Source organism: Podarcis raffonei, chromosome 3 (genome assembly GCF_027172205.1).
Source record: "Podarcis raffonei isolate rPodRaf1 chromosome 3, rPodRaf1.pri, whole genome shotgun sequence".
Taxonomy (NCBI): domain Eukaryota; kingdom Metazoa; phylum Chordata; class Lepidosauria; order Squamata; family Lacertidae; genus Podarcis; species Podarcis raffonei.
In genome coordinates, this window is record NC_070604.1 from 93,610,234 (window position 1) to 93,631,835 (window position 21,602).

General features: G+C 38.7%; 2 protein-coding genes across 4 annotated transcripts in view; both read right to left on the reverse strand.

Moving 5' to 3' along the window:
* Positions 1–12,175, reverse strand: part of DNAH14 (dynein axonemal heavy chain 14) — a 125,882-nt gene extending 113,707 nt beyond the window's left edge. Inside the window, exons 1-10 of one of the 3 annotated variants that reach the window (XM_053383036.1) lie at positions 12,127–12,175; positions 11,524–11,658; positions 9,984–10,117; positions 8,943–9,107; positions 7,551–7,663; positions 6,234–6,296; positions 5,141–5,279; positions 4,051–4,182; positions 1,969–2,225; positions 1,385–1,550 (exon numbers count right to left, since the gene is read on the reverse strand). In XM_053383036.1, the coding sequence (XP_053239011.1) occupies positions 1,385–1,550; positions 1,969–2,225; positions 4,051–4,182; positions 5,141–5,279; positions 6,234–6,296; positions 7,551–7,663; positions 8,943–9,107; positions 9,984–10,117; positions 11,524–11,647 (1,293 nt within the window). In that variant the 5' untranslated portion in view covers positions 11,648–11,658; positions 12,127–12,175. Of the gene's footprint in view, positions 1–1,384; positions 1,551–1,968; positions 2,226–4,050; positions 4,183–5,140; positions 5,280–6,233; positions 6,297–7,550; positions 7,664–8,942; positions 9,108–9,983; positions 10,118–11,523; positions 12,091–12,126 lie in introns of those variants that run through there. The other 2 variants (XM_053383037.1, XM_053383038.1) reach the window with 2 other exon arrangements.
* On the reverse strand, positions 11,789–18,324 carry LOC128411589 (uncharacterized). Its single transcript, XM_053384026.1, has 5 exons — positions 18,083–18,324; positions 16,096–16,245; positions 13,553–13,659; positions 12,127–12,293; positions 11,789–11,811 (listed from the first exon to the last, which is right to left on the reverse strand). The coding sequence occupies exons 1-5, from the start codon at positions 18,305–18,307 to the stop codon at positions 11,789–11,791; spliced, it is 672 nt and encodes a 223-aa protein (XP_053240001.1). The 5' UTR covers positions 18,308–18,324.
* Between the last annotated feature and the right edge of the window lie 3,278 nt (positions 18,325–21,602).

The window sequence follows — 21,602 nt, forward strand, 5'->3', positions numbered from 1 at the left end:
AAATCTGCACAGTATGAAAAATTATGTGAAAAATATTATTTAAAAATAAGTGTTTAATTAAAAAAATAGAAAAAATATTCAGAAAAATAATATATTAATAAGGAACAAAATTGAATAATCCACAGCATTAATATATTATAAATCTGTTTATTCTTGCTTGAATATGAGGGGTTACTGTTGATTGAGGTAGGTCCAGAGGCTACAGTTAGTGCAGAACTTGGCAGCTTGGTTGCTTGTGGGGTCAAACTACTGCTAGGACACAACACTTTGTAGGATTCACACTGGCTGCAGATCTTCTTTCAGGCCAACTTCAAATTAATAATAATAATAATAATAATAATAATAATAATAATAATAATAATAATAGAATTTACACAATGCCCTGTACCTGGAGGTCTCAGGGCGGTTCACAGAAAATACTTTTTTGGACTAATTTCTAAAGCCCTATATACCGAAAGACCCAGTTATTGAGAGACCACCTTATCTCTTATATATCCAATAGGTCGCTGCATTCTGCAGGAGTTTCTTCCTAAAATCCCAAAAATATCAGCAACCTGCTCCACATTAACAACTCGTAACAGAGTTTTCAGTGTGGCATCTATGTTTCATTATGACAGGTACCCAATATATGCATTTCCCAGAAACAATGGAAAACATTTTTTATTTTGACATTTTTTTTTCAGCTGGATAAAAGGATCTCTGCTCATTTGCTCATTTGATATTGTTCTTTAACTTAACCAGTTGTTTTCATACTGTTTTATAAAGTTTTCATGATATGTTTGTAAATCACTTTGAGACATGTAAAAGGTGATTCATAACTAATAACAACAACAAAAATCCATTCTATATTATTATTGTTGTTCTTGTTGTTATTAATATTCTGAAATTAAGTAAAAAGGAATGAGTCTAAAGGATTAATGAAAACTATTTTTGCACATTGTCCCTCAAGAAGCATGGAGACTTAGCACAAGCTTCTTAATTTCTTACCACTGTGATTATGTTTCATAAGAGACCCTTGTGCTTAGAAATTAATGATATATAACATGAAAAAAAAATCTTAATTTTATTATACCTTACGCATTAAAAAAACCTTAGGAAGAAACTGCCTATAGCTTCCAAATAGTGTGTCATGAGGCATGGAGAGACTATGAGAAATGTGAACCTAAAACTCATGTATTACATTTGCTTTAATTCCTATTGAAATAAGCTATATTAGGATGATTTTATTTTGAAAAGTGGAGCATGAATGAATTAACAATCAAACAAACAAAGTGAGATATAAATGAATAAAAAATCCGGCAGAATGCAATCATGCATTATCTTGTAGCTACATTCAGTCCTTCATAAGGGTTAAATTAAGAGATTTTCATTGAAAACAATTTACCTTGCCTATATCACTAACAGTAATGATTTCTACTTGTTGCTCAGGCTCTTCTGAATGGCGCGATGATGCCTGCGATATCTCAAAATAATTGGCTTGAAACATCTGTTGATGTCTATTCTCAGTATTCGATAAGCTATTTGCTCTCTCAATTGTTTTTTTATATGCCCTGCATATATGGGGGGAAAAACCTAAATTATTTTTCAACAGATATAGGACAAACTATTTCTACTAAGTAATTGCACACACTTTTATCCTGCCTTTTCCCAAAGAGCTCAGAGTAGTAGATACAGAATGGTAACTGCCTTAAAACATTAAACTACATATTAAATATATCAGAAAAATTATTAACTATTTGTTAACCATATAATTGGTGTTTATTATAACAATTATGAGAATTAATATTATACTTGGCTCTTTACTCATATTCAACAACAAGCATTTGCTCCGAGAAATTCTTTTTCATAATCTTTCATAACAGGTACCTATGCTTAATCATAAAAGAAAATGACAAAGGAATCTTATGAACAATACAATAAAGCAAAACATTTTGGACAAGTGTTTTCATCATAAACAGTCGAAAATACCATATAAGGTCCTCATTTGTCTTCAGTTTTGAAACTGTCATCTTATTAGAGCCTTCAAGTATCTCCAAAAGGAGGTTTAAAGCATTGTGAACCAATTTTCGAAGCAGTTCTTGAAACATTCGGTCAACAAGCTGAAGAAACCTAGAAAAGTCTTCCATTATGTGCCGCCATCCAGCTATCTCAAAGTGTTTTGGTTTTTTTCTGGCATCATCTGGCAAATGCAGAAAAAGCTTTTCTGCTCCCTTCATTTCAGCTATCTATAACATTTTGGAAAAAATAATTTGGAAAAAATAATTACTATATACTGAATAACATTTTTATAAGATAAAATATTTGCAATACTTGTTCTAAGCTACTAGTAATTTAGGATTGCTTCCAATGAAAGAATTTTCTCTGGTAATAAAAAACAGTTTTTATCTGGTGAACTTCTGGTCTTCTCATTATGTATAATTGTTAGATTGGTCGCTTCATACAAAAGCTTCTACATGGCATAAATTAAAACAAAACCAATTAAAACATCAGTTTACAATCAAAATACACAGAGTTCATAATAAAATAAGATGCTGCTTTAAGAACCATTTAGCTCAATCACGAATTTCAAAAACTCACCATGCAAGCTAAAGTATCCACCAACAGAATGAAACGGGGACTAAATGAACAGATAGTCAAATAATATTAACATGTTTAAAAAGATTAAAAGATGAGAGCTCAGCACCAATTGAAATAAGAAAATCAGCATTATCCAAGAATGCCAATGATAACTTGAGCACCTTGCCTATTTCCCACTAGCCTTTAATTGTTCAAGTCTTCTGGATTAAGAATGATTTTTCCAGTAGTCACACTTCTATTTCTTTTAAAGAAGCTGAGGTGACTCCCTTCCATAAAGAGGAGTTTAATACCTTACCATTGATACATTTACTCAGTATTATCTACACTGGCTGGCAGCAGTTCTCTATCTAGCGATGCCTGGTATTGACTCTGGGGCCCTTTTAAAAGCACAGCATGTACTTTGCCCCTAAACTACAGACTTTCTCCACCTAACAATTCCATTTGCGTGGACAGTCGGAGTCCCCCCAACCCCAGGCGACCCCCGAGCGGAATGATGGCTCAAGACAACGTACTATGGGATTAAAATTGGCCACAACTTTATTAAGTTTCAGATGTAGGGAGACCTTGGCTCAGGCATTGGGCATTTATCCTTCCCAGTCCCAGCCGGGGATGTGGGAGACATCATGGTTATCCAGAGTGTGTGGGGATTGGACTGGCTCTGGAGAACATATGTTCAAGCAGAGAGCCTGCCCCATTTCAAAGCCATCGCAGGGGAGAGCAATGACAACCACTCAGCGTATGGCCAATGCCTCCCCACTCGAGACCCCTTTAACGGGGAACCCTGGGATCGCCGCCGCAAGGGGGGCGTGGGTCACCGCTTCACACCCCCCCCTTTAGGAAGATAGACTAAAGGATTCCGCCCAAGGCCTGAAACTGCCAAAGTTGTGACGTTTTGCTACGGGAAGGGCAAAACCTCCCAATGCAGGAAAATTCCTTTCCGGCCCTTCAACAGCGACCCTGACGTAGCAGCGCTTGCGTACCTGTGGAGAAGAGGTTAACCTGCAAAAGAAGACTTAACTGAGGGAGGGCAGGATGGGAAAAGCTCTGGAGCCAACTGACGCTTCGCAGGTAAGAGTCACCTTCTGTTGTGTTGTGTCCCTCTCCTTACCTGGCCGATCCCCTAGCAACACCTCCCCAGGCGGGATTGGGTGATTGGCTGAGGTAGGTGGAGACCTCCAGGTATTCAGCCTGGGGAGGATGAAGCCAGCCCAAAGTACCAGGAGCTGCACTGGGAGCCGGGGGGCTGCGCGTGACCACGCAAAAAACGCAAAAGGCGCTCCCCCCATTTGATGTGGGGAGCGGTCATTCACTTAAAAAATGAATAAAAGACACATTAAGACTTGTAAAATATAAAGAAACTCCAAAAGCACACCTTTTTCTTGCTATTAGAGAATAAAATTAAATATATATGAAGTGATATACAGTACAATAATTAAAATATTCAGAATTAAAGTACAAAAAAAGAGAACTTGCCTTTAAGAAAGAGGTCCGGATTACTGTGATTACTTTATCCTTAAAATCTTGTAGCTGCGTGAGTGCCTGTCGACTTTGTTTGTATTGTTCCTCACAAAATTCATCCAAAGTGTATGTGTGGGATATGTCTATCTAAGAAAAAAAAGTGGGGGATATATATAGAATAACCAAAAATGCCCTAAAACTAATTCAAGATTCTGTGTCCATTGAACCACCTCATTAATCCTTAAGGGCAAAAGCAAGAAATGACAGCATCAGAACTAAAATGCAAAAAAAATATAGTTAAAAATCTGTGAAATTCTGTTCATCTTAATGTAAACACAGCAATCAACTTTGATAGCACTCCTTTTAAATCAGCAGTTCTCTGCTTAACTTCCCACAATAACGCACCACAAAACATAGCAATAAATATACAGAGCACTCCAAGGGAGTGTCGTGGCTGGTTATTCGCATTTGTCGAGGCACTGTTAACAGATATAATTAAGGGGTGATTAACAAAAGCTGCTGTCTGCAAAATTGGCTTAATATTACACGTCTATGAATCACCAAACTATCACTGGGAAGCAGGGAAGCAGATATGGAGTCGTTTATTGTAAAAAGAAAAAACACATTTAAATCTTTCAATAAATAGATAAATATTATATTTAAAAATAATGTATTAGGAATTACATAGATCACCATGATATTAATCACTTTATCATATATGCAACATACTGTGAAACTGAACTGATGTAATTGATTCAGTTGTTACATGCCAAATCCCAGACTTAATGACCTTGAACCTGAACCAGACCTAAACCAGATCTTTAGTTAAAACTGAACATAAACCAGAACCAAACTAAGACATTTGATTTGATTCTCTTGTTTCTCACACTGATAGTTCACAATGCCCTCATCATTTATCAGATAAAATCTTGAGAAATGGAAACCGTACATTAATGCATTCATTTTATTATATTACATTTTAATTGGCTTCCAGATTTTCACTGGCTTCCACAGTAAATATTTCTGTATAAGTAATTAAATTTAAAGTTGTGCAAATATTTTTTCCTACACTTTTTCTATCCATTGAAAATATTTTTCTTCTCACCTTTATGAAACTGATAGTTTTATCTTCTGACAATTTGTGCTTCTCGGTGTTACTCACGTCCTCACACAACGCTTGAATATAAAGCAAGCATTTTTGTAATATCTCATCAGCCAGAAACAAACGTTTATACAACAGCATTCTGCCAAAAAGAAAACCAGTTCTAAGTATAAAACGCATACAAATTCTTAGTTCACAGTAATAAATGTTAAGTGACATAATAGGGATGCCATAGAAATTCTCCAAATTATGTGTGTGCAGTGGATAAATGGATGTGTGTGTGTACGTGCACACACACACGACCTTTATCATGCCCCCCTTTCCCCTCCAATTTGGAATTTATATCTCTGACTATATATGCCATCCTATGAAGGTAGACCCTGTTCATTTTCTCAATGTTACTTTTAATCCTTTAACTATTTTCCTCCATTTTTTCAATATTTCTTTATGGCTGGGGAATGACACCAGTTAATAAAAAGTTTATTTAAAATCACATAAAGAAGGTTCTGAGGAACTCAGAAAAATGGCTGCAGTCATTGGCAGCCACAGCCCTACTGGGGATAGGATTCAGAGCCATACAGTTTCATCTGTCTCTGCTTCAGTGGCCACAGCCACAATCAGATGCATCTGTTTATGATTCATGGACGAGACAAGTCTCACCCATTATTCCAAGGGCACACTGAGAAAATCCATCTAACTACATCCATCAGGGGTGTAATGTATACTTCTCTGTTCCTTTCCCACCACTGTAAACCATAATGGGACACTACACATTTTTGTAAAAATCTGAACTTCTAACTTACCTAATATAGTAATAGAAAATGAAAACCACTGCACAGCTTATTTGCTAACTGTATTTCAGAAATGATAGGTAATAATAATTTATTTCTACTCCGCCCATTTGGCTGGGTTTCCCCAGCCACTTTGGGCAGCTCCCAACAGAATATCAATAAAGAAGAAGAAGAAGAAGAAGAAGAAGAAGAAGAAGAAGAAGAACAAGAAGCAGCGATAAAACATCAAACATTAAAAACTTCCCTAAACAGGGCTGCCTTAGTTTCACAAACTGTTTACACTAATATATTTTGTTCACACTTACTTGCTGTTCTCTATTTTTGATCTCTTAACATTGCTTTTCCAGGTGATAAAGTATTTCCTCTTTCTAGAAAGAAAAAAGTAGAGAAAGAGATCTGGAAGATTGCACAACAAAAAGATAATATAGCCACGTTTACTTCAATTTTGTCACAAAAAGGAAATATTTAAATATTTAAATATTTAAAATCAGACCCTACTCAAAGGTCTCAACTCCAGTAGCAGCAGCATTGTGAACTTAATATAGTGTAAACAAAAGAACCCAACCCCCCCCCCCCGGGTATCTTTCCCAAGGAACTTGCAAATTACGCAGTGAGGGAGACAGTAGATACTAGAGAGGAATAGTAGAAACAATGGGAAGAATGAATATGAGCAAATACAGTACTAACATTGGTTACTTACTGTGAATGGGCCTTGTAAATTGGCATAGGGAAATGTCCGCATGGAAGATTGTGTTTATTCCCACTGTGCACAGCCTGCCCCCTCCCTGTCACCTTGGCAACCCATGTCTGCCCAGGCCCAAAGATTCCACTGATGTGAAATGTGCGTAGTCAACATCTTTTATCATGTTAACACTTCAATCCCAGGTGAGGCCCTGGCTTGGAAAGGAAGCTTAACCTGTATTTTTCCATTGGCATGGAATCTTCCCTTCAATACTCCAAATATTGATTCTGACATTCATTCATTTATTGGGTTTAGGAGGTCTCCCCTCGCAACATCCTCAGTAACATATAGGAAGAAATAATAATTTGAATAATAATAATTCTGGTTATATTGGGGTGGATCAAGAGATGCACTAACAGAAGAAGATCTGGCAGTGACATACACAGGAGCCAACTCCTAGGGGCCGTGGGGGCTTTGGTCCCCACAATAAAATATTTGAGGGGGCTGGGCCCCCACCAAGACAATGGGCATTTCCATTCAAATGGTGTGTGTGCATTGCATCATGTGATCGATTATGCAGGGTGCGGCATACCTAGGCTCCCACAATATTTTATTCAAGTTGGCACCCCTGGTGACACATGAACAGTTGTGCAAGAGTTGGTGGAAGATATTACGTAACACTGTGCAAATTACAAAGTGCCTAGGATGGATTAATTAGGAGAAATTGTGCAATGCTTTTTGCAGGCACACATCTTGAGACCTTGTGGAAAAGACTGCAACCTTGTGCAAGAGATTTGTGCAAACTGAAGCACAACATTCAATTTCTATTCTCCCACTCATGCAAAGATATTGTGTTGTAACAGAAAAAGCCCTTCTGTAAGAGGAATAGCACTCCAGGATTCAGCCTATAATGTACTGAAAATATAATACAATCTCTTACCTGAAATTAAAACATATATCAATACTTCGTAATGCATAATAAATTTGTCTTTCACACAACCACTCGATTACTGGTATTATTTCCATTTCTTCTTTTCCACACACTGAAGTAAACTAGAAAAATGAAGCAAAACTACTTTCAGGAGTTCAAAGATTTAACTGCTTCTGCTTATTTTAAACTGTAACGTTTCTCCCTTCTTACCTCTATAGATGTGTTTTTTTATAATTAACCAGCACCCTATAAACACATTAGTAGAGGTAAAGGTATCTCTGACCATTAGGTCCAGTCGTAGCTGACTCTGGGGTTGTGACGCTCATCTCGCTTTATTGGCCGAGGGAGCCAGCGTACAGCTTCCGGGTCATGTGGCCAGCATGACTAAGCCGCTTCTGGCGAACCAGAGCAGTGCAACTTACCACTATTTATGTTTTTTTACATCTACTTAATGAAAAAAATATGAATGTCACACACAGGAATTCTACCATTTTGCCTGAAAACCTGACCATTGATTCTACAATTCAGAAACATTTGTTTTTAGATAATCTCACAATTATGTCACTTGACTCAGTTAGGAGATCCAGCCATCAGTACACAACCAATTCCAACTAGACCCTTTGCTTTGGAAGGCATACTTTGTGTAGAACAGGGGATTGTCAGATTTTAAATGTATGGAATTTACTTATTTTTTTTACTGTGGCCCCGGTGAGCCAACATACACCAAAAATTAAGGACAAGGTGCCTCTGAAAACATACTCAACTCAGGACAAAAGTCTACTCCAGGTTTCCTCCCAAGCTTTCTTTGTGTCAGAAACCTAATTTAGTATAGTGAGAGGATGCCTTTTAGTCGTCGCTTTGTTAGAAAACAGGGAATCAGGAATTCTCATTGATGTACAGCGGTACCTCGGGTTACATACGCTTCAGGTTACATACGCTTCAGGTTACAGACTCCGTTAACCCAGAAATATTGCTTCAGGTTAAGAACTTTGCTTCAGGATGAGAACAGAAATCATGCTCCGGCGGTGCGGCGGCAGCAGGAGGCCTATTAGCTAAAGTGGTGCTTCAGGTTAAGAACAGTTTCAGGTTAAGTACGGACCTCCGGAACGAATTAAGTACTTAACCCGAGGTACCACTGTACAGTAGGCTCGCTTCTTGTGCAGGGTTATGTTTGGGGGCGGGGAGAGCCCATAAATCACATAAAGTCAAAACAACCTTCTGGAACTACCTCTGCATGAGCAACCTTACCTTTCGGAGCTGGCACAAGATCTTGCGGAACTGTCAGAGACCTTGTGAGATCTCACAAGGCCTGTGAAGTCTGTGACAGCATTTCTCAGAGCCCAGTAAGCAAGGGAGAGAGCTGAAAAGCCATTTTTATGCAGGCTTTTCCCTGTTGCTTACCTTGGATACATATGAAGCTGTAACAGTCCAATATTCTTTACTTTGTTTGGCCATACTTGGAGAGACTACTTGGAGGTCATATGGATCATAGTCTGCTTTAGGGTCATTTCTACTTCTGATGAGACAATATACAAACTCTCCATCATCTTTCTGTAATGCACCTTTCTGATAACAGAAAATCAAAATGAATTAATGAAGAACTTAACAAGTGTTTCTGAAACTTGGCTCCCCAGCTGTTGTTCGACTGCAACTCCTATCATCCCTGTCCACTGGCCCAGCTAGTTAGAGCTGATGGGAATCTAACAGCAGTTAGGACCCAAGTTTGTGAAACACTGAGATTGTAAAGACACATAAGTCATATTAAAATCAATGTAGCTGGACAATGTGTGAATTCACAATCTTTGGGCCTTGGAAATAAACAGAAACACTCTTAAGGATCTTAATAATTATTAATAATGAAGCACCAGCAATTCACAATACAAACATTAAGGTGGCTAGTTCTCATTTTGAGTGCTGTTGGTCCAAAAACAGACTGTAAGAAACAATAGCCTAGGAAGTAGACCTAGTGTTGTGCAAGAACAAAAGTGGCAGCTCTAAACAGGAAATCTTTTATTTAATAAGATAGGATATGGATTTATCTAACCATCTATCTATCTTACTGTCTATCTATAATCATTAGTCAATACTGTAGTCAATACTACAGAATGTTTAAGAAGCAAATGCAGAAGGAAGATTGAAAGCATTTAATTATAAAACCGAACTCCTTAAGTTATGGTGCAATAGAAAGCTAAAGACATAATATGTAAAAGTTCTCCATCTATCAAATACTAGCTAGAGTTACCTTTCTTCCATGCCAGCCTACCTAATGAAAACCAGAACCCAAGGCATCACTTCTCTGTTTTTTTTGCTAGGATTTTGTGGCACAACCACAATACAGAACCATCAAAATCAAAGACAATTTTTCATTAACTTCAACAGGTTCCAAACTGAATCCTAAATACATAAATTAAACAAACCGACTTGAACTGAAAAGGTAAATACCGGCAACGTGATCTTCTGAAAATTAGCTAAAGTTGCTGGTTTAGCTACAAATCCACGTCGTGGTAATGATGTCTCCCACCCTAGTCTATCTCTCAGTCTCAAAATATGAGATACTACATCGTCAATAATGGGTTCTGGAAGAGAAAAGAATGTAGTGAGTATTATTTTGTGTATAAACATTATAAATGTTCCAAACAACCCTGTGATTTTGGTTAAAGCAGTAATAACATAATAATAATAATAATAATAATAATAATAATAATAATAATAATAATAATTTATACCCCGCCCATCTAGCTAGGTTTCCCCAGGGCAGCTTCCAACAAAAGATTAAAAATACTAGATTAAGTCTTTGTATGTGTAAAAATCCACATGCCATTCTAAAATTATGACATTATAAAGCGATAGAACTATGACTACATATAAAGCTTGGTCAGTCTGTGTAAGTTATTTACAGTATGCACACAAAGGATTCATCTAACTCAGGGATAGTCAACCTTTTTTACCTACCACCCACCAATGGATCTTTCTTGATGGTAAAATTTCCTTACCTCCCACCAGTGCTCGATGGAAGGAGGATTCAGCTTGTGCCATAGAACCCCCTACCACCCACCTAGAATCCTGAAAGCCCACTAGTGGGCGGTAGGGACCAGGTTGACAACCCCTGATCTAACTAAATCACACTGTAGACCTACTGAAATCAATGTGTATGACTAATTTAAGTCCATTAAGAGGTGTGTCTTGTTTGGCATGGAGTGCTTCTATTACATAAACAGTAATTTCTGGTTTGAGGCAAGTCACTTCTGCAAAACAGACATTCCCAGTTTGAAACATGCTAGTCCTTTTTTAATGTGGATGCTGGCTTAAATCAAAGCAGAAATCATTATATTTAAAGACAGGTCAACTCACCCTAATTTGCATTCAATTAGCTTGAAAATTATATGAGTTCTTCTGGGGAGGAAACAGAAAAACCCAGATTGTTCTGAACCACTCCAGGGCTCAGAAAAGTAACCCTTCCTTCCTTGACATCTTTCCTCAGACCCAAATCTTCTCGCCAAACCTCTCAAAATCCCCTGCATTTCTTCCCTGCAAAACAGCGGTTGAAGCAGGAATTCCCTCCCCCTGGAATCACAGATGGACAAAATGACGAAGAGACGCCTTCTTTAGTGAATTTTCCCTCTCTTCCAAGCTTTTGAAGCTTTTGTTTAGATGCCTTACAAAATTGTTTTGAGTTTAGGATTATTCTGCACTGCAGCATTAACTGTTTTATTACACTTTCAATTATGATGATTTAGATGTGTTTTATACATTCTAACGTGGGTCACTATGAGAGATGAAAAGTGCATGTGTCACATTTAGATGCCTTTTCAATGGATTATATTATACATAAATTACTTTGCTTAAGTGCGTTATTCTGTCTGGTGTAATTTTTTTTCATTGGCTACATCGCAGACAAAAATCACCCATGGATAAAACAAATGCAGAAGTACTGACTTCAAGAGTGCATGTGGCAACAGCATTTGGCTTTCAATATACACACCAGTTTTATCGTAACAGGGAGGTTTTTTCTCTCTGATAGTTTTGTGATCGTAACCAGCTTGAAATTTCATGCATGTTCTTTTATGGCAACTTAAACGGGTAGAAACAGGAAGAATTTCAGACATTTCATTTTCACCTGGAACAGATAACCAATATAATTAATTACATAACCACTGTATTAATTAGAAGCCCAGGATATATGATTACTGAAACTCATTGCCAGTTTCCACTTAATATTCTTTGCTCTCTATAATATTCTCTATTGCTCATGAGTGAATGGCATCCATCTCTGTCAAGAGAAAATAACTTGGTAACTGCAGTAAAAGGAGCCCATGGCTGAATTTAGTCCTTCCTTCCCCAAATGTGTCTCAAATTACATCTCAGTTGCAGATTGTGTATGCATGCATGTGTGTGTATACATAACATGTCACACAATAACATACATCTTCAAGCGAAAATCTGATTTTCCTTATATAATCTCTGCACACTTGCATGATGTGCATAAGAAATTGGGGAGAGAAGGGGGAAATTGTAATTCTTAACCATTTCAGAATTCTTTTACTAGCTTAGCTATTTAAAAACAGTCTCAGTCTCTCTATTATACCTTTACTTTCAATGGAAATATCAGTTGATACATCACTAATATAGCTGGATTCTTCATTCATATCTCCCAGTTCAGAGTATTCCATGCTCTGGTGCTGATCCCATTCAGTCAATTCAGTACATTGACCAACAATTGGTTTTATCTTTTCCTTATGTATTTTTGAGAAACTAAAAACACAAGAAGAAAAATCTGAAGACTGTTCTACATGATACTTTTAGCACATGGAAACAACTTTTACATGCCCCAGAATATGCAGTGGAAACAGTGTATTAAAACATCACATTAAGGAGCTGTTTTTAAATAAAATTAATTTTCAGCTAAAAGAGGGCAGAAACATTGGCCTCTTTTTCATGTCACTTTGCAAATGAACGACATCCTGGTACACTAAGTAAGAATTGCAGCTACTTCATTCCTCACCTCATCCTCCTGCAGTACTACCTAGAGTTGACTTAGCATTACAGTCAAACCTAAACTTGTTGGTTTGGTTCCCACAAACAAATCACAAGTGGGAAGCTAAGAATAAATCTTGGTTATAGCTCTTGGGTTTGTCTGGAGAGAGACAAACCACAAGTCTGGATAACCACTTAGGCAAACCATGGCTTATGTTCCAGCAGTGCAGCAGCAGTGGAGGGGTGAAGCAATTTATTATGATAAAACTATGAAGAAATTGAATGCTGCCAATCTCATGTTTTCTCATAACGCTTATGTGGGGAACAAGGAGACACTTACAGGGGAAACTGATTGGCAGAAAGTGTGCTTAATCTCCCCCCTCCCTTCTAATCTCCCTTGCCAATGTCTCTTCCCCATCCATTTTTAACTATATTTCTCCCAGCCACACTCCAAAACCATCTCAGCTGGGGGGGGGGGGGAGATAGCTGGATGGAGAAGCATTTTGAGGGAATAGCAAGCCCAGGAAGTAGTTCAGCCTCCAATTGTCCCAACAATTTTTTCCTGTAAGTAATGCCATCATCCTCACATTCCTGTTATCACGAGAAATACAGGTTCGGAAACATGCATTTCCCAAGATAGCTCCATCCAGTGTTTGTGTCTTTTGAAGCTTATATAAACGCATATATTATTTAGATAAACAGATCTGTTTCCCTTAAGTAATACTTTCATTGATCACTGAAATAAATAAATAGTCTGCTACATCTATGTTTTAAGAAACAGTGCTGACCCGAGCTGAGAGTCTGAAAGACTCCTGAATCCAGGTAATGGTATTTGATATAAATCTAAGAGACTAAGAGGCACTACAATGTGATGGATGGCCAGCTTACTACTAAACCCCTTCTGTGTAGATCAGCTCCCTGCTTGTGCTTTACAGAGACACACTATCAAATCAAAAAAGAGGAGGAACAGTTAAAAAGAGGAAAAGAACAACAAGCTAAATCCTAAGCAGAACATACACAATAGAAAGTTTACGTACACATATGCAAAACCCATTTTGCCTTCTTCTGCTTTGACTTTGTGTTTTTTTGAGCCCTCTGCTCTGTAAACAGCTGTGCGAAGCTCAGATGGAATCGCAGATGAAACCTGGAAGGAGTAAATGTTACAAATTGGTATAAAGAGGTATGGCAGATTGCATTACTGGAAAAACTGATGAATAGATTGAGACTTGCATAGTGTTGCCATCTCTTGAAGAGCAAAAAAGAGGGCAGCCTGAGCTGCTGCCAGCCTGAGCCAGGAAAAGAGGTGTGCAGGTGCACAGAACTGCCATGCCCGTGCACCTCTTTCCCCAGCTCAGGCTGGTAGCGGCCACGGCAAGCAGAGCCACCTGAGGCAATAAATAAATGTAACACCGTCCCCCTAAAACACTGACATTTTCATTGAAAGGTAAAAATCCCCCCAGATGGGCATGTTCCCCCCCCCCCGAGGACATGTTGGAGATTTCCCGGATGTATGGCAACCCTAGACTTGCACAAGGACAAATTTAAAAAGACAATTTTACTGCAACTTGGGTAAACTGTATAGATTTTATGAGTACAACTGAATATGGCAATCTTCTGGCAGCAGCTCTTTGTACTGTATGGTTGACATAACTTTCCTACCCTCCCACCACCTTCTTTGGTGAACTAGGATCCCCTATGGGAAAAGGGGAATTTTATTTTATATAATCTATTTTTCATAACATCTGTTATATCACTAGGTGGTGCTGTATCCATATGAATATTTTGAATAAAAGTTCAATTATTTATATCACTTCAATCCATCTCAAAGCAGTATATATTTTAAGATTTTGCACTATTATCTTGGGTGTGTTTCATTTTTTATATGTATCATGATTTAATAGATATTGTTTGTCTTTTGCTTAGTTTGTTGCAATCTTTTATGATCTTGTATATTTTATTGACATAACATCAAATCAGTTATTGTGTGGTTACTATTATGGAAATTTAAGTTGCTGTTTTATAGCTCTTATTTTGGAAAAGTGATGCTTGTTGTTAAACATTTAATAAAAAATATTTTTAAAAAGAAGAAGGAATCCCAGCTGGAAACAACTGGATAAGAAAAACCAGTGACAACATTACTGTGTCAGAACTGGAATGAAATGCAGTGTAGCCAACATTAAGCACAAGGGCGCCAACTTGGATCCTTGACTGTGGGTGCACAACATGTTGCACTGCATGCCATAACTTTGTGACGCAGTACGCATGCGTGTGTGCCGTAAAAAAAGCTGGGCCTGGGCCGGCACTTCCTCAGGGCCCAGTTTTTTTCACAGCACAAAATATTGTGGGTGCTGTAGCCCCTATAGGTGGCACCACTGATTTTGCACTTTAGCATTATAGTCAACCAGTCACTACAGTTATGCCACCTGCACTAGGATACTCATTCAAGAGCACATTTTTTTAAAAAAACAAACTACATCCCTCCTCAAGATAGTACAAAGGGAAAGCATGCATCTTTATATCAGTGCTGAAATCAAGTCTCTCAGACGTACTGCACAGATAATTTTTTGAGGCCAGGGAAGAACATAGGAGTACTATGCTCACCCCAAGTCTTACTGTATTTACTTGAATGTAATGCACACCTATTTTGGCCAAATTACATCATGAAAATTAAGGTGCGCATTAGATTTGATGGCATATTTACATTCGCTAGCAAATACCTTTTTTGTTTCAAGGTTTTGAAATTTGAGGTGAGCAGTAGATTCGATGGTGAATTAGATTCACGTAAATACAGTATAACAGCAAGTGAAGCAGAGCTGAACTAAATGTTTTCATATTAAAGGTACATTGAAACAAGAGTTTTGATGAAACAGAGAGATTCTGATAGTTTTCAGCTGGAAGAATATTCCAGAACCATAGAACCTCCACAGAAACATCTGACTCTCATGCTCACGATCTGAATACCGTATCATGAAAAGGCAACGAGACAAAGGCCTCTGAGTTTGATCTTAGGTCCTGAAGGTTACCTGCTCCTTAACTACTTATGGCTATATGGGAAAAGCTAGAACCAACACTATGAATTGTGTTGGAAAACAAAAAGAAAGCTAGTGAAGCCTCTATCAGATTGGAGTTATATGCTCCAACCTGTGAGCACCAGACAAAAGTCAGTCTGCCAAATTTTAGACCAATTGAATCTTCCAGACCATCTCTGAGTGCAGTCCATATAGAAGACATTGCAGCTCATCTTCTCCAGGAAAGACTATAGCTGGAATATGAATAATACAACTCATCACAAGTCATTAGATACCATTCCACTAGATAGTCCAATCACATGAATCTATTTCAGCTTGTGCAGGGTAAACTCCAGTTTATATCTCATCAGTTACTGTAACATCTTACATTTGGCAAGGGAACTAGCTTTGCTTTACTTACTATTAAAACACCATAATTTTAAATGCATTGCTACTGCTTGTTTCCAGATAGCCACTAAAAGAACATACTGTAAAACACTAGAAATTAACAAGCAACTGCTACTCAGTGTACAAATTAAAAAATGATAGAATCTCACTGCCAGCGGTCTCACATCTTCCATAGAAGCTTGTTTGGGCTTAATAAACTTTCCTTCAACCATATGTGGTACTTTAGTATTCTCTGGTGTAAGCTGGAGACGAGATACCAGTGATTTTTGGCGTCCTCTTTTCTTTTTATCCATCTTGGATTGGTATCTTTGGTCCTATTGCCAAGAGAGTTATCATATTATTTTTGAAATGTGGCAACCTGTTTTCAATATTTTTCTTTATTGCCAGAAGAAATTATACTCCCCATTTATAGTGGCAACTTAAAAAAAACAACCCGAGGTTTTGCTTGTCATGATTTTTAATTAAAATATGTATCTTATATAAGAATGACAATGACCAAGAGTTCCAGCTTGAATAAAATAGGGGGGTCTGCATAATCAATCATAAAACGCTGTGCATGCACACCATTTGAATGGCAATGCCCATGGACATACCCACGATTTATTGGGGGGCGGGTGTCAGTTAAGTGTTGTTGTTGTTGTTTAGTCGTTTAGTCATGTCCGACTCTTTGTGACCCCATGGACCAGAGCACGCCAGGCACTCCTGTCTTCCACTGCCTCCCAGTTTGGTCAAACTCATGCTGCTAGCTTTGAGAACACTGTCCAACCATCTTGTCCTCTGTCGTCCCCTTCTCCTTGTGCCCTCAATCTTTCCCAACATCACGGTCTTTTCCAGGGAGTCTTCTCTTCTCAGTTAGTTAAGTACTTTTATTTACTTGAGTTGGGGGCTCCTCCCTACCCAAACCCTTGGCAATGCCCACAGCAATGCCTAACAACTTGTGGGGGGGGGTCTGAAGGGACCTTGGTGCCTAGGAGTTGGCACTTATGTTCTTACAAGTCATTTATGCTGGTAATTTACACAGCTGTGAAACTATGAGATACCTTAAAACAAAAATATTTTTCAAATGGCCATAACTGAAAACTTACACTGAGCTTGCAGAGTATCAGTGACATATGATAAAAGCTATTGTTTTGACGCAGACTATTTACATCTCAGCCTGCCTTTAAAAGGCTAGTGCTCCACACACCTCTAACCTATTTGACCTATCTCTATACAATACCTGTACAAAATTATGGGGGAGGGGCTTCAACCCTGGTGCAAGCGAACCTACATGCGAATCTATTTAAAAATACATAAAACATCCTAAGCTTTACAACATTTGGTTTTCTCATCAAGTCACATGAGGCAGGCAACCTCTTTCCTGTCGGGTTTCCCATTTGTTTTTGGATTTAAAAGACCTGCAAAACAGGCAGAAATTCAAAAAAGTAGAATCTGTTTTCAAATACCTCCATCTCCCTGATGTATTAAAAAGCTCTCCCTTACAGCTTTTAACCTTGGCTTTTAAGTTGCAGAAGCAAATGTTGAAACTGTATGTTTCAGTCCTTTCCGAGGCTACAGAAGACCAAAGGCCTCCAAAAAGGTTGTAGGCCTGGAAAAATAGGCATAGAAATGAAGCAGCAGAGATGAAGGAATATAGAGGTCTATGGAGCCAGGAGAGAGTGAAAACCTGGCGGGGATAAAGGAAGGGAGCGGGAAGAAGGAACCAGGAACAAACTGGCAAAAAGGAAAAACTAAGGAAAAAATCCCTTCCAAGGTGGTGTTGGGTTTTTTGCTGTGCCCAGAGAAGCAGGGCAATAGCCTTGCTCCTGTGGCGAAGGCAGGAAGTAGATCTGGAGTTAGGGGGCTGTCCTGCCCCCTGATAAATTCTTCAAAAAATTAACTTTATCAAGGATCACATGCCTCCCTTAAAGGAGAAGAGGGGGGGGGAGCCTGTAATTATTTTCCTTAATGCTTCGCCCTTCTCTCACCCCACATAACCTGAGGAAAGTCTCCCAGTCCCTCTCCTCTCACCGACCTACGAAGGATGGTGGGGAGAGAAGGAAGGGGTCGTGTGTTTCTCCGGTACGGAAACAATAGATGCTCTTCGCGGCTGCTCCTTCCTTAGGAATGGCTGCGTTAATATTGAGTCTCTTTCTAGTGACCAGGCCTCACCCCTGCTCTCAGAGGGACCAGCTGGCAAAACCCGCCCCACCGAGGCTGAAGGAAGTGACCGTTATTCCAACGGTAGAAATAGGCCCCGCCCCTTCTCCGCACGTGATTGGCCGCCCTACAAGGGCACGAGTGGAATCCACTGCGGCTCCTGGACGTCAGTTCCAAGAGCCAGGGAAGGAGGGGCGAGTGAAGATCAACATCAGGAATAAAGATCGACGTTGGCATCTGCAGCCCCTATGCATCCCGCCACCTGAGACAGCTGCCTCACCTTGCCTCATGGGTGGGCCAGCCCTAGTAACCTGTGACTGGCAGACCAGACTGAAAACAGGGACTTCGGTCTTTGAATCAAACTGCATTGTTGCTTCACATTTTTACATTAAAATATCAAAATATTACAGTTCTGAAATCACTTTAAAAAAAAATTACTTAAAGAAACTTACAACCACAATCATTCAAAATATTTCAAGTTACAAGCACAATCATCAGCCAATTTACCTTTATATCACATTCTTTTTTTTGGACTGTCCCACTAAAATTTTATTTTTTTAAAAAAATATTTTTTTATTGCTCAATTTCTACATAACAAATTATCAAACCATATACATTATTCAACACTCCATAATTTTTCCCACCTATCTAAATGTATTGTCTTGCCCAGATCTTGTGACCACTTTATCGTTGTTTCTTTTATTACTTCATCTTACAGTTCCCATTCAAGGAGTAGGTGGTACATTTTCAAGATAATTTTTTTATTTGACTGCAGTAGTTCACTTTGCAGTTTAGAAGTTTTCTGTTCAAAACCTGTTTTTTTATCTTGGTTAAACAGGTGCACTATTTGATAATACTGTAACCAACTATTGCAATAGTCCTTAATCTCTTCGCATGGTTTTAATTTTACAACCCCTGCTCTTTTGTTAGTAATGGTTGGTATGTTGGCCATTTCTTTTCCATATTTATTCTTTTTACCACTAATACCTCTAGTGGAGACACCCACCAGGGTATCTTTGGTTCCAGTAGCCATCGATAATTTGCCCATAGTTTGTATAAGGGCTTTCTGATTATATGGTTTGAATTCAGCCAGTCTTCATGCATGGCTTTGGAACATGAGACTTCCCTGTGCAGCTGGGGGTTTTTTTGCCTGCTGAGGAGGTCTGAATGGGAGATTTAAGTAAATCAACCTTTGTTGGTATCTGAGAGGTATGGGGTATTTTTGACTGGAAATCCAAACCAGCTTCAGCCTTATCTCTGACCTGCAATATTAACAGTGTGCCACATAGCAGAGTTGTAGTGTGCTGCACTTAGCCCAGCCTGCAATGTGGATGTTAAAGCAATGGACAACATTGCAGGGTTGTTGTACAGTACTGTATCAGCTTCAGCCCAATGTTCAGTTGGAGTCTAACACTGCTGAACAACGTTGGAGGGTTATAAACCACTTAGCACCTGACCTGCAGTACTTCATGTGAACTACACTGCAGGGCTGTCTACCCCAAGTACAGCAACTTCTACCTTGCAATATGGACAATGAAATGCACCTACTTTGGAATGTAAGAGTTCTTATGGAATTTAAAACATTTTTAAAATAACTGAGAAAAAGCAGGAACTCTGCTGGAAACTTTTGGGTTTGCCTGGGCACATGTGTCTGGAATCACTGGTACACAATACCACCCAAAAGTCAGTCAACATTCTGCTTCCACTGCGCACTCTCAATATCCATGCTGTTTGTCAGGTTTCTCCTTTCTTTACGGTTTCCCTCCCCCTTTCTAAATATATTCTGTACTGCTGCAAACCTTGCTGTTGTTTAGTCATTTAGTCGTGTCCGACTCTTCGTGACTCCATGGACCAGAGCACGCCGGGCACTCCTGTCTTCCACTGCCTCTCGCAGTTTGGCCAAACTCATGTTGGTAGCTTCGAGAACACTGTCCAACCATCTCGTCCTCTGTCGTCCCCTTCTCCTTGTGCCCTCCATCTTTCCCAACATCAGGGTCTTTTCCAGGGAGTCTTCTCATGATGTGGCCAGAGTATTGGAGCCTCAGCTTCAGGATCTGTCCTTCCAGTGAGCACTCAGGGCTGGTTTCCTTAAGAATGGATAGGTTTGATCTTCCTGCAGTCCATGGGATTCTCAAAAGTCTCCTCCAGCACCATAATTAAAAAGCATAAATTCTTCGGCCATCAGCCTTCTTTATGGTCCAGCTCTCACTTCCTTGAGATTCCCTGAGATTCCTTGAGATTCCCCAAATCTGCCAAGACCTTCTTGCATTTGGGTGCTGCTGTTTTGACTATGTCAGCATAGGAACTCTCTCCTAAAGATCAGGAATAGAATAGAATATTATTATTTATCCCATGACTGACTGAAGAGGTGGGGAAAAAACCAAACATCCTATTTCACCCATGCCAGTATAATAAATACTATATTAATTGTGTAGCAATTGCAGAATGCACTCTCCGCATCCCCTCAGAGCAATTAAAATAAGTTCAGTTGACTCATTTATGAGTTGAAATGCCACAACTTTGTTGGTGTGAATGGAAGCAGGCAAAGGACAGTTCCAGGAAATGTTCACACTTCTCGTTTCTCTCTCCAGATCTCTCTCTAGATCTTTGTAACTTGCAGTATACAAAGAAGGTGGTAGATGGGAAGATGGGAAACAATCCAGACCTCCACAAAGGGATGCTACAGGCATGAGCAGGGAAGGATTGTGTGCCTTAAATGACTAGCCAGGCTCACAAATGAAACCATGTGTGAATTTTCTCTTAACTCCTTAATATATAGATAGTACTTACATACTAGTGACTTATAAACTGTAAAATGTGTCCATAATTAAAGTAACCTAATATTGTATATTTTTAAGGTCATCTTATCTAAACTCCCAGGCTGTTGGAAATCTGAAACAGTATGTAAAAAGTCAGCTCAGATCTGGTTAATCCATGCTTGGTTTATCCTCATGTGGGCATCCCAAAGATTTAAATAGTGACAAATCTTTGATTTGTTAATCTGAAATGCTTAAGTACAAATATGAAATTTGCAGAGGCATTTATTTTAATCAAGCCTGACTGGATGAATCAGGAACAAATGTCACACTAAGGAACTATGCTCACATATTTAATATACCATGACAAAAACTTAAACTACATACTGATGGGCTCATCTGCTTCTCACTGTTGCACAGATTTACAAAACTGCTATTAAAGCAAATAGGAGCCATTTTTATATGGTCATGAGTGAACGCTTTTTAATATATCCCTTAAAATTCGGACGGAGTTAATTCCAGTGGAGTAGTCATGTTAGTTTTTTGCAGCAAAAACCGCAATTATCAGTCTGCCTATTCAGTTTTTGTCTGCGATCATCTCAAGGAGTTGAGGCAAAAGTTTGTTACAAATAACTTTCATATAAAGGACTGCTTTAAGTTAATATAATTTAACAAGGATAAACCTTTCTACAGATTGTATCTGTCAGCTGCTTTTTAAAAAGATTATGGGCATGATCTAGTCAAAGCTAAGTACTTTTAATTTGCATGTATTTTAA

Excerpts from the sequence above, each read along its gene's own strand:
- LOC128411589 (XM_053384026.1), bottom strand. The coding sequence starts at position 18,307 with ATGCCAACGTCGATCTTTATTCCTGATGTTGATCTTCACTCGCCCCTC. Across the intron at positions 13,660-16,095 it reads AACAAGCTTCTATGGAAGAT|GTTTCATCTGCGATTCCATC; the intron begins GTGAGACCGCTG and ends TACTCCTTCCAG. Across the intron at positions 12,294-13,552 it reads AAAATGGGTTTTGCATATGT|TTTCTCAAAAATACATAAGG; the intron begins GTACGTAAACTT and ends TTGTGTTTTTAG.